At 45.4% G+C, this 16,186-nt stretch overlaps 1 protein-coding gene across 1 annotated transcript in view; it reads right to left on the bottom strand.

The window, feature by feature from the left end:
• The window catches only part of NEDD9 (neural precursor cell expressed, developmentally down-regulated 9), a 100,592-nt gene extending 97,604 nt beyond the window's left edge, over window positions 1–2,988 (bottom strand). Inside the window, exon 1 of the mRNA XM_065399210.1 lies at window positions 2,931–2,988. Coding sequence (XP_065255282.1) covers window positions 2,931–2,933 — 3 coding nt within the window. The 5' untranslated portion in view covers window positions 2,934–2,988. The remainder of the gene's footprint in view (window positions 1–2,930) is intronic.
• Between the last annotated feature and the right edge of the window lie 13,198 nt (window positions 2,989–16,186).

Raw genomic sequence — 16,186 nt, 5'->3', positions numbered from 1 at the left:
TTCTGCCAGATGGCAATCTGGATTCTGGGCAGGAGCGGCGCCAGGGTTTTTGCCGCCCTAGGCGGCAGTGCTCCTCCTCTAAGCATTCAGGGAGCCTGGGGTCTTCAGCGGCGGGGGTCCTTCCACTCTGCGTCTTCGGGGCACTTCGGCGGCGGGTCCCCGAGCAAGTGGAGGACCTGCCGCCGAAGATCTGGAGCGGAAGGACCCCCCACTGCCAAATTTCCACCGAGAGAGTGGAGGTGGGAGGGATAGCTCAGTGGTTTGAGCATTGGCCTGCTAAACCCACGGTTGTGAGTTCAATCCTTGAGGGGGCCACTTGGGGATCTGGGGCAAAATCAGTACTTGGTCCTGCTAGTGAAGGCAGGGGGCTGGACTCGATGACCTTTCAAGGTCCCTTCCAGTTCTAGGAGATGGGATATCTCTGTTTAAAAAAAAAAAAAAATACTGCTTATTCAGATTATTTTATCATATTCTTATCCCATAGAAGTTAATGGGAGTTTTACTTAAGACAGGAGTGTGGGACTGTGACTTCATCAATGACTCCATTTCAAAACACTTGTAAACCAGAACACATAAGATAAGAAGACTTCAGAATACTTAGAAATGGGTGGTATTTTCTGGCTGGGGAAGCAGTAGTGGCTTACTTAAGGAAGCACATGTAGCATAGGAGTGTCGGCTAATTTACTTGAGGGTTATGCACTTCATTCCTTATGTAGGCCAAACTAGCAGGTGGTAGGAGGGGAGGAATGCAGTCTTTATCCCTGACCCCAAATGCCCTGCCCTCATAGAGCACTGCCCATATGAGGATTTCAAAGTGCTTTACAGCCCTGAGAGAATTCACCCTTCCCCCAGCCAATGAGAGACAAAGGCAAATAAGATCCATTACAGTCAGGTTCTGCTGCCTCAATCCCCTCCTCTGTCCCTGACTTCCCACCCCACCCCAGGCTTGCACCCTCCATGCTGCCTTTTACTCCCCCATTACCCCCACATCCCAGGCTGCTGTTGAATATTTTCTGTTCTCCTTTCCACCCTGCCCCTCCCCAAACCTTGATGCCTTTCTAGGTCATCTTTCCCCAGTTGTAGAAGAACTTGTGATGGATCTGCAAAGCAGGGGTATACAGCTCCCTCCCCACTGTACTTCCCTGTCCCCAGCCAAGTGAGGGAGAAGGTCCTTTAACCAGGAAGTGTCTGGGCTCTGTTGGGGAGTGGTGGTTCCCTGGAGGCAAAGAGCTGCAAGGAAGCTGAAACAGTGGCCAGGAGGCAAGCAGGCAGCTGGAGAGAAGCTGGAGGCAGGAACGGCTGCAGAGCAGTGTCTGGAACAGACTGAGACTGTTGGACACTATGGCTGGTTGTAGGTCTGTGTGTGGGACTTCTGGGGGAGCAGCGGCAGGTGCAGAGGGGCCCCCGTGAGAGACCCTAACTGAACCTGGAAACCTGCAAGCATGTATTTGCATAGAATAGATACTGGAGAGGACACCTTAGGCACCAGGCCTGAAGAGCCCTGATTTTTGATTGGGCTACCCCCAGGGGTCCACACTGGAACCACCATTGCTCACTTTGAACTGTAACTGTTCAAGCCTCTGTACCTAGGGTATTTGCAACCTTTCTCCTTTCTTGTCAGCCCTAGTAAAATAACCCTTCCCATAGCCATGTGTCTGAGTGCTGATTGGGATGCACCAGGGTTAGAACTTACAAAGTCTAGCTGCCAAAGCACCTACAGTGCTTACCTATGAGTCGCAATGCATCTGGCATGCTACTGCCCCCCCAGGGGTTTGGGGGATAGAGGGGCAAAGGTAAATGATTTTTGCCTGACCCAGGCAGAGTGTGGAGGGAATCACAGTGCAAACCTCCAGCCTCACTCCTACTCAGCCAGTATAACTCCTGATCTGAAGCAGACCCTGCTATTCCAGTCCTGAACCTCACATCCCCCCACATGCGCACACACACAACTCTGTCAAAGCACCTCCATTTTGACCTGCAGTTTCATTGGTTGCAGTGAGTCAGCAAATCGGATTGAAGTATGGAAATAAGCTCACAGAAGGGAGTGGAGAGTTACCTCTGATGTCACAATGCTACCACTCAGGCAACAGCAGGGTGCTCCAAATGGGCAGTGTGTGTAAATCAGGCTTTTCCAGGGTTCCAGTTTTCCAATTGTCACCAAAATCAGTTAGGTTTCTTCCCATTGATGCCTAGAACATTTCCTGAAATCTTGGAATTGATTGGATGCATTCTTTAAAAGTTATGTTACAGACAGACAAATGCCAATTATCAAATCATACTTGAATTAACTGTTACATGCTTATTGACCCACTTACCAGAACAATGTGTTTTAATGTTTTATATGCATGAGGAAATCTTCTTGGTAACATGTTCACTAAGGAGATAGCTACAATAATGGCTTACAGTTCTAGGCAGTATCCAAGGCAAAACAGAACTAGTGAGGGTACGTGGTGGGTAGTGATCGATCTATTGGGGATCGATTTATCGCACCTGACATGATAAATCGATCCCCGATCGCTCTGCCGTCAACTCCGGAACTCCACCGCAGCGAGAGGCGGAAGCGGAGTCGACGGGGAGCAGCGGCAGTCGATACCTCCCATCCTCACGGCACGGGAAGTCGAACTAAGATATGTCAACTTCAGCTACGCTATTCTCATTGCTGAAGTTGCGTATCTTAGGTCGATATCTTTCTCTCTTCCCCCCCCCCCCCTCCCCAGTGTAGACCAGGCCTGATTCTCAACAGCCCTAAACCTAAGAATGACTGGTTGCAATCAATCCTAACAATGAGCAGTCAAAATTCTAAATGAGGTGGGTGTTCGGTTTGCATTGTTTAAGAGGACAAAGTATTTCCTTGCTGAGCTTAATTTAAAAAAAAAAAATGCTTAACTTGAATTCAAATGAATTTTAACTTCATTGAAAACTAAACTTACCATTATCCAATGTTTCTGACGTTCCACCTACAGCATGTTAATCCTAGGAACACAGGGGCTCTGTATCTTGAAGATAACAATCTCTATAGGAAATCCAGCATTTTGGTATGCTGGCTAATTTTTGTCCTTTCTATTGTAGGTCGTCTTTTCACTTCCAGGATTTCCTTGTTCCAAATATTTCTATACGGACACAAGCACTTTGTTGCTCTGAAACAAAAGGTCATTAAAACACAGTGATGCAGATGATCAAAGAGGGGAAAAATCTCTTCTCATCACATTACCAACCTGCCAATTCAATCATTTTGAGCTGTATTGGGATTCCCCACAAAACTCCTACTTATGCATGGGAATGAGCTCAGATGGATCTCACTTCTGTCCGAGGTATGTGTTTTAATAACATTGCCAGTGCACACATGCTATATTTTTTTTTTTTTCCCCTCAACTAGCAACACATAGTTCCTTGTATGCATTTCAAAGGATTAGGCTGTTTTGCAGGAGGCTAATTTACCCATGCAAATCTGAAAAGCCTTGGTGTTTTGCCCCTTAGTTCATTCACCTGGTGGGGTTTTATTATTATATTCACACTTGGCCAATAGAAAGTGTTCTTTAATCAAAGAAACATTCCAAAAGCTATTTTCAGCCCAAACATTATAATTTTATGTTAGTTCTTAAGAACTCACAAGTGTAAATAGCTAGAAAATGACTGCGAACTAAAGTGAAACCAACTACTCTGTTTTCATTGCACAAGCTCAGAGAAATACAAAGGGTAAAGAGCACAAATAGTGAAAAGTAAACTGGATTTTAAAAATTATTTCAATTTTAATAGTTAAGATGATATTTGTAACATATTTATTTGCATTGTATTGCAGTAGAACATAGTCAGGACCTCACTGACGCTGTACAAACCGTAAAAATATAAGGGATTCTCTCTGCACTGAAGAGTTTATAATCTGAGGGTACGTCTACGCTACCCGCCGGATCGGCGGGTAGCAATTGATCTATCGGGGATCGATTTATCGCATGTAGTGTAGACGCAATAAATCGATCACTGTCCCGTCGACTGCTGAACTCCAGCTCGGCGAGAGGCAGAAGCAAAGTTGACGGGGAAGCCGCGGCCATCGATCCCGCGCTGCGAGACGCGAAGTAAGTGATTCTAAGTCGATCTAAGATACGTCGACTTCAGTTATGCTATTCTCGTAGCTGAAGTTGCGTATCTTAGATCGATCATCCTCTTCTCTCTTTCCCCCCCCCCCCCTCCCCCCAGTGTAGACCAGGCCTAACTTTTGAGCTGTTTGTCAAGCTATCCTGCAGTGTCTCAAGAGCATGAGTACCAACCTCAGGGCAGACTATTAAGAACTAGGGCATACACCCAAATTGGCCGAGAGTTCTGTACTTAGATTTCATAACCAATTATCAAACATAACATGGAGTCTCAGACAGTCCCTTTGGGTACTCCAGTCTGTCTTGCCAACCAGATGAGTATATCTTTGTGACCGATGGTACCTTACACCAAGGATCATAGCAATATTCAGGTCAGTCCCAAAGCATCAGTCATTTACCCCAGGTCAATTGCACTTTAGATCTGACAGCAAAGACCATGCTTGTAGCCAATCCTATAATAAACTATCTAAAGATTTATTGTACAGGGAAAAAAAACCAAAGGAGTTATTTACAAGGTTAAAGCAAATGAACCTAAACACACATGAGTTACAATCTTATGTTTCAAAAGGTAATAGAAGCTTCTATAATAAGCAAGCTCTATACAGGACCGGCTCCAGGGTTTTTGCCGCCCCAGGCAGTGGTGGGGGGGGGGGGAAGCCGCGATCGCAATTGCGATTGGCGGCACTTTGGTGGCAGCTCCACCGTGCCGCTTCCTTCTTTGGCGGGAATTCGGCGGCAGGTGCTTCCCTCCGAGAGGGACCCACCGCCGAATTGCCGCGGAACAGCCCGACGTGCTGCCCCTTCCCCTTGGCCGCCCCAAGCACCTGCTTGCTGGGCTGGTGCCTGGAGCCGGCCCTGACTCTGTGTCCTTTAGGGCTAACCCAGGCCAAGCACTGGGGTTCTCTTGCTTATTCCTAGAAAACCTTGCCCTTCAGAATCCAAGCAGCATAGAGATACAGTTCCTTTGTATTAGGGGTTTTTATTCCTTTCCCCTGAGCCCCTTGTGCTCTGAGCTGCAAACTCCGCTGAGGAGAAGAATTTCACTTGTATGACTCATCTCCATTGGGGGAAGGAAGAATAAACAACAAAGGCTTTTGTCCTCTTTAATGCTCCACACTAGTCTGGTGTCCACGAGTCATGCCCATTGGGCAGGACATACACCTTCAGTTGGAGACCAGTATTTCACACAAGGTAATGTCTCTCTCCTGTCTGGTGATTTACACAGTTAGAGGTTTATAATACAAATGCTCAAATATTATTTATAACATGAGGTACAGATGTTAAAAGTGAGATTAATGCAGGCACCAGTTTACAAGCATCCCATAAAGTCTAAACACTAAACACATTCTTGTAATTCTAATACCTCTTTTAATAATACTAACACACAGGTGAGCCAGACTGATTCCAACTATGTATTTGTCAGTATTCAACTGAGGGATGGGGGCATGACCTGGCACCTGGTATGCCAGCGTCGCACTAACAACATCCCTTTAGTAGGTTTTTTTTTTTTTAAGCTTTGTTTGGGACTTCAGCGACCCAAACATAACATTGCTGAGGTCCCATTGTTATCCACTAGTGTGATGCATGGAATTTAACGTCCATTAATTAAGGTATTTTGAGAGCTGTGATGTGATATATAGATCCTTGTCTGAGGTTGGCAGGGAGAGAGTTAACATTCACTCCCTGAGTGGGATGTGGGGAGTAGACTTCAGTTGCATGCTATCATTACAGGGATCATCACTCAGGAAACCTGTCTGCGTCTGGGACCAGGAGTGGACGGTGCATTAGGTAATTCCCCCAGCATGCTACAAGAAGGATGGGCTGGTAGATATTTAGGTTAGCTTGAATTTGGGCCAGTTCCTCTTTACAGGAAGGTGGAAATTGTGGCTGAAAAAAAAGCCCTTGATTATCGGATGCAAAATTTGGTTGCACAGAGCTGTCCTTTGTTACTCTAGTCGTTAGACATCAGTCTGGAGGAAGCCTTTGAACTCCTAATTTAATACTCAAACTGTGAGCAGGCCTAGAGTACATTTGATTTGAGTGGACCTTGAAAACCCCAGTAACACTTGTCATTTGTACTCTGGAGTTAGTCCAGTTCCACAAATGACTGTGGTTCATTTGACCTGTTGTGAGGACTTAAAAAGTGTTGTAGTGTCCCTTTAAATTCTACATGTCTACAGTCTCCCATATTTATAATATGCACAGAATTCAGGATGCACATATTATCCCCTTGAATTTTCAAGACTACGCTCATGTCTTAGGCAATATTTATGCAGAAGAAGACTATAGCAAAAGAGGGAGAAATGACGAATTTCCAAGATCTGTAGTTGCAATAATTCAGACAAATACTTTAAAACCCTAAACTTACAACAAATGTATTGGGTAATATGCAGGGTCTTTCAGCCAGCAGCCAAACCACTAGTAAAAGTCATGCATGCTGCCGTCTGATTTCTCTTTTCCCAGCAAATGAGGAAAACTGATGGCTTGGTGAGGGCTGCTTCTGTCTGTCTGGATGTAAAGCACAGAAGTAGCAGTTCCAATGGAAGAAAAGGTTCCGTTTTTTTTTTTTTTTTTTTGGTGGGCAACAGCCAACTTTTCACTTTCTTTTGACTTTGGCTTCCAAAGAGATAAGATCTGCTGACTGAGCACAATTCCTTAGCCCTACTCCAAATTATAATGTTTTTAAATCACTGTATATCACACAGAGACAATCTCTTAAATATTGGGATTTCATTATATATTTTAAACAGTAAGCTGTCTTCTGGAATGTACGGAAGGATCTACTCTTTGGAACTCATCCTAATACTTTACCTAAGTATTCATCCAATACCAAATACAAACAATAAGACCTGATCCTGCAAAGCTGCCTCACTTGGAGGTGTGCTACCTCATGGCAGAATCATGGTCATTGACCTTAACCAGCTCATTCGTCTATTTGTCTCCCATTCCTCTACATCTCCCTTCTAGCCCCACTCCCTCCTCCTGGGTAAAATCAGAGTGCTAGTAACATGTGGCCCTACCATACTGAGTGGAGAAGAGAAGTATTATGTCTTTCACGCCTCCTCTTCCCTCAGCAGCAGGGCGACATCTCTTCTGTGGTAAACTTTCCCCTGAGGAAAGGCGTTTGTCTCTTATCTTGCCCAGGAGCTCACACTTTGCTCAGTATTCCTTGCTCTGTCTGAGCAAGTTTTGCTCCTATAATTTAGGACCTGAAGCTGACACCGTACAGGGCTTGTCTACATGGGGAAACGTACTGATATAATCTGTATTGCTATAGTTATACTGGTATAACTCTCCATGTGGACACTCTTATTCCAGTTCCTTTTTCCAGAGTAGCTTTTTTTCTGGTGTCGCTTCTTGGAAAATCTAAACCGGAAAACGACACTCTTCCAGCATAAAAATGTCCACAAGTGGTATTGTACTGGTCTAACTACACCAGTACAGTTATGCAGGTAAACTCACCGTGTAGACAAACCCTAGTGTAGGCAGAATACATGAGGCACTGGTCAAAGAAGTGCTCCCTATTGATACAGGCAGAGTGCTGCTCAGTGTGAATGTACGTTGACTTAACTGGTATGTGCACCACTCAAGAGAGGCCAGATGGTGAAGGAAACCAAAGAGAAGGTGACGATAGTGGCGGGGAGGAGGGAAGAACAAGTGGGGTCAGCTTCCCTTACAACAAAAGAAGGGTGGCCTTTTGCTTAAGGTACAGTAATAGGAGTCTGAAAGCCATTAGTAATTTCATTGACCCTTTTCTGGCCAAGAGAAAGATCTAGAATCCACCCTGAAAACACTACAGCATTCTATCTTAAGGTATTTCCATCAGCTGGCAAAGACTGTAGTAGAGAGAGGGTTAATTTAATTTAATTTTAGATACCGTACTAACACCTTCAAACTATCACTCCTAGGAACTGAAGGCAACTGGTGAAAGCTTTAGCTTTATACATCTATATTCTAGTTACAGCTCAGTCAACCACATGCCACTCACGAGGTGAGGAGAGGTTTCTCAAATAACTGCGCCAGGATTATTATCCTTTTATTTTAATTAATACGTTCATTTTCCCCAATCCACCCTGAGGCATATAGATGATTCCAGCTGGCAAGGGAAACTCAGAGTAAAGCTATTTCTCCACGATCTATGTGGTTTACCATGGTAAATCATAACATAATGATGGAAAGACAGATCCAATTAAATTCTTAAAAAAACAACTTGTCAGCTGTGTTTGAAGAAGCAAGAAAAACACAAAACGTTGCCACTCTCCTCCAGAGAAGTACAACATTCTACTGGAGCTGCTAAGGACGCCAATATATTCTAGTTGTTTATACTTTATGCCCTTTCATAGTACTAAAGAAAGAAAACAAGGTGCTACTGTAATGCATACCCACTCCTTCCAGGTCTCCCACAAGGCACTTTTTTCTCTAGCATAATGAACAGACATGACATGTTTTTGCTACACACAAACAGATTATTGGTTGTTTGAGGCTGATCGTTTATTTGCTTTTTTTTTTTTCGGTTTAATTTGAAAAATTGCTGCTTCAGATTCCTGTTGCTCTCCTAGAACTCAAAGTCCTTTGTTTGTGCTGAATGAAATTGTGCAGGCGGCAGTTCGCTTCTAATTGTAAGGACAGCCTTGCTTTCAGCAGGATAGACTGTCTCCGCGATCTAAATAGACAGACAGCAGTGGAAGGGGAAACAGAGGTACAAAGAGGTGAAATGACTTGTCTAAGATCACACATCAGAACCATGGGAGAACCAGGGATAGAAACCAGCTCTCGTGAGTCCCAGTCCAGTGTCTTGTTTGCTACACCACTGTACCTCACTAACAGAGCCAGGCTGTGTTTCAACTTCCCAGAACACTTCTACCATTGTTATACTACATTCATGTTTACAGAATGGGGCCATACTTACAGGATGGGTGACTATTCTGGGAAGCAGTGACTCTGAAAAAGATGTGGGGGTTGTGGTGGATAACTGTCTGAACATGAGTTCCTAGTGCAATGCTGGGGCCAAAAGGGCTAATGTGATCCTTGGATGCATAAACAAGGGAATCTGGAGTAGGAATAGAGAGGTTATTTTACCTCTGTGTTGGTACAAATGCTGCTGGGATACTGTGTCCAGTTCTGGTGCCCACAATTCAAGAAGGATGTTGATAAATTGGAGAGGGTTCAGAGATGAGCCATGAGAATGATTAAAGGATTAGAAAGTGTGCCTTATAGTGGTAGATTCAAAGAGCTCAATCCATTTAGCTTAACAAAGTTAAAGAGTAACTTGGTGACAGTCTATAAGTACTTACATGGGAATAAATATATAATGGGCTCTTCAATCTAGCAGAGAGGTCTAGCATGATCCAATGGCTGGAAGTTGAACCTAAACTAATTGAGACTGGAAATAAGGTGTAAACTTTTAACAGTGAGAGTAATTAACCATTGGAACAATTTACCAGAGGCTGTGGTGGATTCTCCATCACTGACCATTTTTTTTAAATCAAGACTGGATGTTTTTCTAAAATATCTGCTCTAGGAATTATTTTGGGGAAGTTCTGTGTGCTGTTATACAGGAGGTCAGACTAGATGATCATCCTGGTCCCTTCTGGCCTTCAAATCTATGAAATCCTATGTGCCAATGGAACTCTGCATGCCCTATCCCCAGAGTGACTGAGCATGCTCCCTCCCAGGGCTGTACAGGCTGAGCAGGACTTGCATGCAATTGCTTCTCCAGGCTGTCAGTGGCCACTGCATCGGAAGTGAAAACGGGGGCACTGTTTCTCCTGTGTTCCCAGTGCTCCCATCATGCTGCTAGTGCCCAGGCAATGAGGAGAAGGAGGAACAGCTGCTGACTTGAATGCAGAGGGGTGAGGCAGGGAGGGCATTGCAATGGCCACAAGGTGGAGGTTTTGTACTGTCTGCCAGTTGCCAGTTAACATGCTGGATGCTGGGTTTTTTCCACTAGACAGTTAAGCTCCCTGCTCTTGAAGGAGAGATGGAGCAATCTCTCTGCGCTGACTAGGTCTCAGCTGGAGTATTGTGTAAAGTTCTGGGTGCCACATTTCAGGAAAGATGTGGACAAATTGGAGAAAGTCCAGAGAAGAGCAACACAAATGATTAAAGGTCTAGAAAACATGACTTATGAGGGAAGATTGAAAAAATTGAGTTTGTTTAGTCTGGAAAAGAGAAGACTGAGAGGCGACATGATAACAGATTTCAAGTACATAAAAGGTTGTTACAAGGAGGAGGGAGAAAAATTGTTCTTCTTAACCGATGAGTATAGGACAAGAAGCAATAGGCTTAAGCAAGGGAGGTTTAGGTTGGACATCAGGAAAAACTTCCTTTCAGGTTGGTTAAGCACTGGAATAATTTGTCTAGGGAGGCTGTGGAATCTCCATCATTGGAGATTTTTTTTAAGAGCAGGTTAAATAAACACCTGTCAGGGATGGTCTAGATAATACTTAGTTCTGCCATGAGTGCAGGGGACTGGACTAAATAATAAATGGAGATATCCCATCTCCTAGAACTGGAAGGGACCTTGAAAGGTCATCAAGTCCAGCCCCCTGCCTTCACTAGCAGGACCAAGTACTGATTTTGCCCCAGATCCCCAAGTGGCCCCCTCAAGGATTGAACTCACAACCCTGGGTTTAGCAGGCCAATGCTCAAACCACTGAGCTATCCCTCCCCCCCAAGGGACATCGAGAGGACTAGATGACCTCTCGATGTCCCTTCCTGTTCTGATTCTATGGTGACTCAGTAAGCAGAAGCAGCAGAGGTGGAGAACTTGGGGCTCATGGAGGTGACTTCTTGAGTTCCATATGGTCAGGCAAGCTGACCAGTTTGCTTGGAGGGGCACCTGCACATGCAAGCTGCAGGGGTGCCTGATTTGGGAGGAGGGAGTTGCTATTGGGAAGCAGCAGCATGGAAGAGCCTCCGGGCTACAAATAGTCTTGTTACTAGGCTTGATAGGTAAGAGGCTGGGAAACTGCAGTGTGCTTGGGGCAGGGGGACAGAGTGAACCAGGGTGCCCATGCCTCGCCACCTTCCACAGCACACAGAACCCACCCTTGCCTCCACCAGACACTCAGCACCCCTTTCCCTGTAGTCCCCCGCATCCCCCAGTCACCCAGCAGCTCTCTTCAGGTGTTGATCACCCACCGCGCTTTACAGGGCCCTCAGCACCCTGGATCCTACACAGAGCCTCTTGCACATCCCTCATCCTTTGCATTAGATGCAACCTCAGGTATCATGCCTGGAATTCCACAATGTCACTGTGATGCTTCCCAGGGTTACCCGGGGTTTTCAGGCACCTCGCTACCACCTTCCATTAGCATGAGGGAGTCTTCTCTGTGCCTGCCAGGGGTCAGCTCCCAGCCACAGGCAACACAACCCCTCCCCTCTCAGCCCACATGGGCTCACTTGTCCCTCAGACAGGCACATTCCAATTCCCAAGTCTTCTGACTGTCCCCCTCTGGTGTCCACCCCCTTATCCTCTGGACACTTAAAGAATTGCATGGCCTGCTGTTCCCAAAGGAACAGTAAACTACAGCTTACTAATTACACCTTGGAACACCTTTCCATTTAACACACAGCACTTAGAGAAGGTAAGTGTACATTCATTTAACAAAGAATGATATTCAAATGATAGTAAACAAACACTGGAAACAAAGGGCTATATATAAAATAAAATCATAACATGCATTCTAGAGCCTAAAGTCACCTAACAAGATGCCCTCTTGTCCAATAAGGTACTGCTTACCCCAAAGTCCTTCTCATTGTATTTTTCTGCCAGGATGGCTGAGACCCTTCTAGTGTGAGCCGAAGCCCACTGACAACTTGTCTCCCCATGATGAAGGATAAGTGAGGGTTCATCTGCACTCCAGATATAATTCCAAAAGTTCATTGTCTTTACTCCTTGTAGTGAGGCAGTGTCGCTCCCCGCCGTCCCGGAGCGGGACGAGCCCATCCGGAGACTGGGGTGGGCAGAGCTAGGGAGCTCGGAGCCCGCCCCTCAGAGGGTCAGGCAGCGACCCGGAAGTATAAAGGCTCGCCCTCAGAGCTCACTAGGGAGCCAGCCGCCGGGCAGGCCAGAGCCCATGTCAGTGTGTTGCGGCCAGGATCCCCAACTCAGCAATGGGTCTTCTGCCGCTGCTAGAGTCCCGGGCTGGGACGCACTGGAGTGGGAGGGCCTGTGTCCCCCCTGCCACCCAACCCTTGAGTGGCAGTCTCCCCCTCTCCAGGCCTTGGAGGCTTGGGCCTACTGTTGTTGCTCAGCTCCTGCCAGAGGGCCTGAGCTCCTGACTCTGTATTGCCCTGACCTAGGGCCTGGGCTTGATACTATTTGTACTGTTACTGCTCAGCCCTGCCTGAGCCCCTGACCCATTGCTGCCCTACCCTGACCCAGGGCCTGGGCTTATTGCTACTGTTTATACTGCCAGTGCTCAGCTCCTGCCGGAGGGCCTGAGCACCTGACTCACTGTTGCCCCACCCTGACTCAGGGCCTGGGTTTATTTCAATTGTACTGTGGTTGCTTAGCCCTGCCTGAGGGCCTGAGCACCCGACTCATTGTTGACCGGGGCTTACGGTGCTTATTCCAGTGGGCCACCAGGAAAGACCCCCACGGCCGGACTAATTCCCCAAACCTCAGCAGTGTGCCGTGAGCCAGTGTGGCTCCCTTCAGCCCCGGAGAGGGTTGAGCCCTGGCCAGCACCTCTACACTCCTAAACAGTATAACCACTGCTGTTTCTGTTTTTTTTTTTTTTTTCTTTTTTTTCCTGTACACTCCACAATCTATTGACTAGCATTTTGCTCAGATTGTAAACAGGTGTCCAGGGTGAACCATACAATACTCAATTTGTACATGACCAGCCAGAGAGAGAGAAGCATCTGTTTCCCCCTGCCTGACTGGAGTATGTGGTTCACTTTTAGTGCCCTGCCTTAACTCACAGACCTAGAGAAGATAATTTTTAGTATATGGACATAACTCCACACACATTTTCTGTAGAAACATCTTGCAATGATCAGGATGACAAGTGTGACGCAGGCTGTCAAAGAGACCTTACATGACATTTAGCGAACTAGTATGTAGCTCCCAGACCTGGGGGATCCCTTCCACCCTTTTGGCTCTCTTAAACATTTTGGTAATAACTGTCTATCGTCAGCACTAGAACCTTTTTGTTGGTGGGAGTCTGTCGCCAGTTTTTCTGCATCTTGGAGGTGGCAGCTCTAGTGGGAGGGGGCAGGAGCCTGAGGGAGTGGCTGGCAGATGAGAGGGGGATGGGGACAAGCTGAGAGCACAAGTACAGGAGGGACCACTAGAAAACATTCTCCTCCAGGACTTGGAACTGAACCCAGGAGTCCTGAGTTTCTACGTTGTTCTTCTCTTAGCAAATCGCTGGAAAACGCACTGGCAAAGTATGTGTGTCAGCCAGGCTGATCTACAGGGAAGATAACAACCTACTATGTGTCTCAGCCAGGCTGATCTACAGGGAAGATAGCAACCTATCACCAGTATCAGTTACTTCATTAGTTCAAGGGATAGAGGTCTGTGCTGTGGATCGAAAGGTCTGAACCCTACTGATGATCCAAGTTGGGGGTCAATGTGGTTCCCCATGATAGAATTTCTGGGACTTTTTAGTTTGCTAAAAAAAAATTAGGAAATACCTTTAAAGGGAAGGTGCAAAGTCAAGCACTCAAAAATTAGAAACTACCAGAATTAAGGTAGCCTGCCCCTTCTGAATATGAATTATGTGATAGTTTAATTACATGATCATATGTTGTTTTTCTCCTGTCTCATTCAGAGAATGGGTAATTTGTTTGTCCTCCTCATTCAGTGTGGCCCCAGGCCTTATTTAACCATTGAAATGATTAATTTCATTGTTGGTCTTTCTCTGGTGCTAATCACCATAGTGTCTCAGGGTTACACAAACATTACTGAACTTATCTTCACAACATGCCAGGGAGACTAGGTGGTATTATTATCCCTGGGCCATATTATCCCTGGGACAGAATAATATTTTTACTCTGGGACATAGAGAAATTAAGAATAACAGGAGTACTTGTGGCACCTTAGAGACTAACATAGAGAAATTAAGGTTAACATTGATATTAGTGTCCACTAATTTTAAGTGCCTGATTTGAGATGTCTAGGGCCTGATTGCTTTTTAAATGTAGTTAACATTTTTATTCCACTTAATATATTTGAAATACAGCTGTCTGACTTGTATTATACTTGTGAATACCCAGCACTTCTGCATATCAGGTCCCAGTTGTTTCAGCACAGGCACCCTGAAATTGAGGAACACACAGAGGCAGTCTGCTTTCCCAGTATCACATAGCAACTCTGGCAGAGGCAGGGACTGAATCCAAGTCTGTGGGGTGGCATTCAACTGCCTTCCTCATAAAACAGAGGAACATAGAACTGGAAGGGACCTCCTGGGTCATCTAGTCCAGTCCCTACCTATCACAGGCAACCCCATCATATAATCCCAATCATAAATTTATCAAGCTCGATCTCAAAGCTAGTTAGGTTGTGACCCTAATTTTGTAAATCATAACTTGAGATTGGAAAGCTAGACATGCTTCTTACAGCTAGGAAGCAGGCCCATTCTCTCTGAGTCAATTGCCTCTTGCTAGACTGTTCATTATTACACTCGTGTATACTTGCACATAGGCACAACTATAAACCCACCCTGACCCATCTGCAAAGTGGTATTTACCACCCACTGAGTCTCTAAATGCACAGTGGACTAGTGGGAGGGAGGTCATAAGAAACAGGAGGTAATAAAGAACCTAATGAACAGCAGGCATAGCTGACGTTGGTTAATAAAGCAATATAAGTAGTGTAGTTAAAAGCTAAAGGGGGAAAAAAGCCCTAGTTGTCCTCTTGAAAATGCACTAATCAGCAGGAGTCCCCATGTTCTAATTTAACAACAGAAGAATCAGGCCTGGGTGACAAACTAGAGCCTCAGGGAGGTGAAATACCTCCTGTAGCTGCTGCCTCCTGATGTTGGCTTAAAAAGTCTCTCCTTTCACACATCCAGCAGCAACTCCTGTGGTGTCTGCTGTTGGGCAAACAAACACCAACCATTCACTTTCTGGAATCTGTGTCTTTCAAGCTTAATTTAGCAAGAGACCAACTTGGTTCTGGGCAATAAATGAGCAGTAAAAGTTCTTTTGGAACCACACAGCATTCATAGGAATTCATATAGGCGTGTCAGGAAAATTATTTAAAAGTGATATCTTTCTTTTTATACTCTCTCTCTCTGTGTAAAAGTAAATAGAAGACTGGGAGCACATTGGGTAGTTTGTAATTGGTTTATTTAAGGCAGTGGTTCTCAACCTATTTATCACTGTGAGCTGCATCCAGTACTACCTGTATGGCCCTGAGGATGTCACATGGGCCGCAGCTGTGTGCTGATTGGGCTGCAAGCAGCCCACAGGCCGCGGGTTGAAAACCACTGCTTTAAGGAAATAAGCATAAACTCCCATTTCCCATGCAAACACAACCAGAAATCATAGCTGTGGTCTTATGCACTGAGCACGGCCATTTGCCTGTGGTAACAGTATGTGTCACCTTTGTTGTATGCCAGGTCAGAGTCAGTTCAAAAGATTTTCCTTGTATTACAGGTCAGTAGCACACTAAGGCCTTGTCTTTGCAGCTAAAATATTGGTGTTTTATTTACCTTATGCATGTGAGCTAATCTGAGGAAAAAGCACAGTGAAAACTAGGCACTTTTTGTTTTACTGCAAGGTAAACTAGGCAAAGTCAACTCTGGGGTGGGGGAGGGGGAATAATGGTGACATTGGCAACTTTACATCACAACTTAAGTGCTTTGTCTTCTCTGTGCATTTACCTCAGGTTAGCGCATGTGCATTAGTTACCCTGAGATATAAAACACACTTTTTTTTTTTTTTTTTTTTTTTTTTTTTTTTAAGCCAAGGCAAGGCCAAGGCTAACATGTTCGCCAGCATTTAATCCTGCAGCATGAAAATGAATAACTAGCTGCTGAATAAAACTCTTTCCCAGCTCTCAGAAGGATCCACTTGATGGGCCACATTCAGAAGTGATGTGTGGGGTGTAAGTTGGATCCCTGTGCCCTCCCTTACAC

Source organism: Emys orbicularis, chromosome 2 (genome assembly GCF_028017835.1).
Source record: "Emys orbicularis isolate rEmyOrb1 chromosome 2, rEmyOrb1.hap1, whole genome shotgun sequence".
Classification (NCBI taxonomy): domain Eukaryota; kingdom Metazoa; phylum Chordata; order Testudines; family Emydidae; genus Emys; species Emys orbicularis.
Note: the sequence above shows the minus strand (reverse complement) of the source record. Positions and strands in the feature narration are given on the sequence as shown.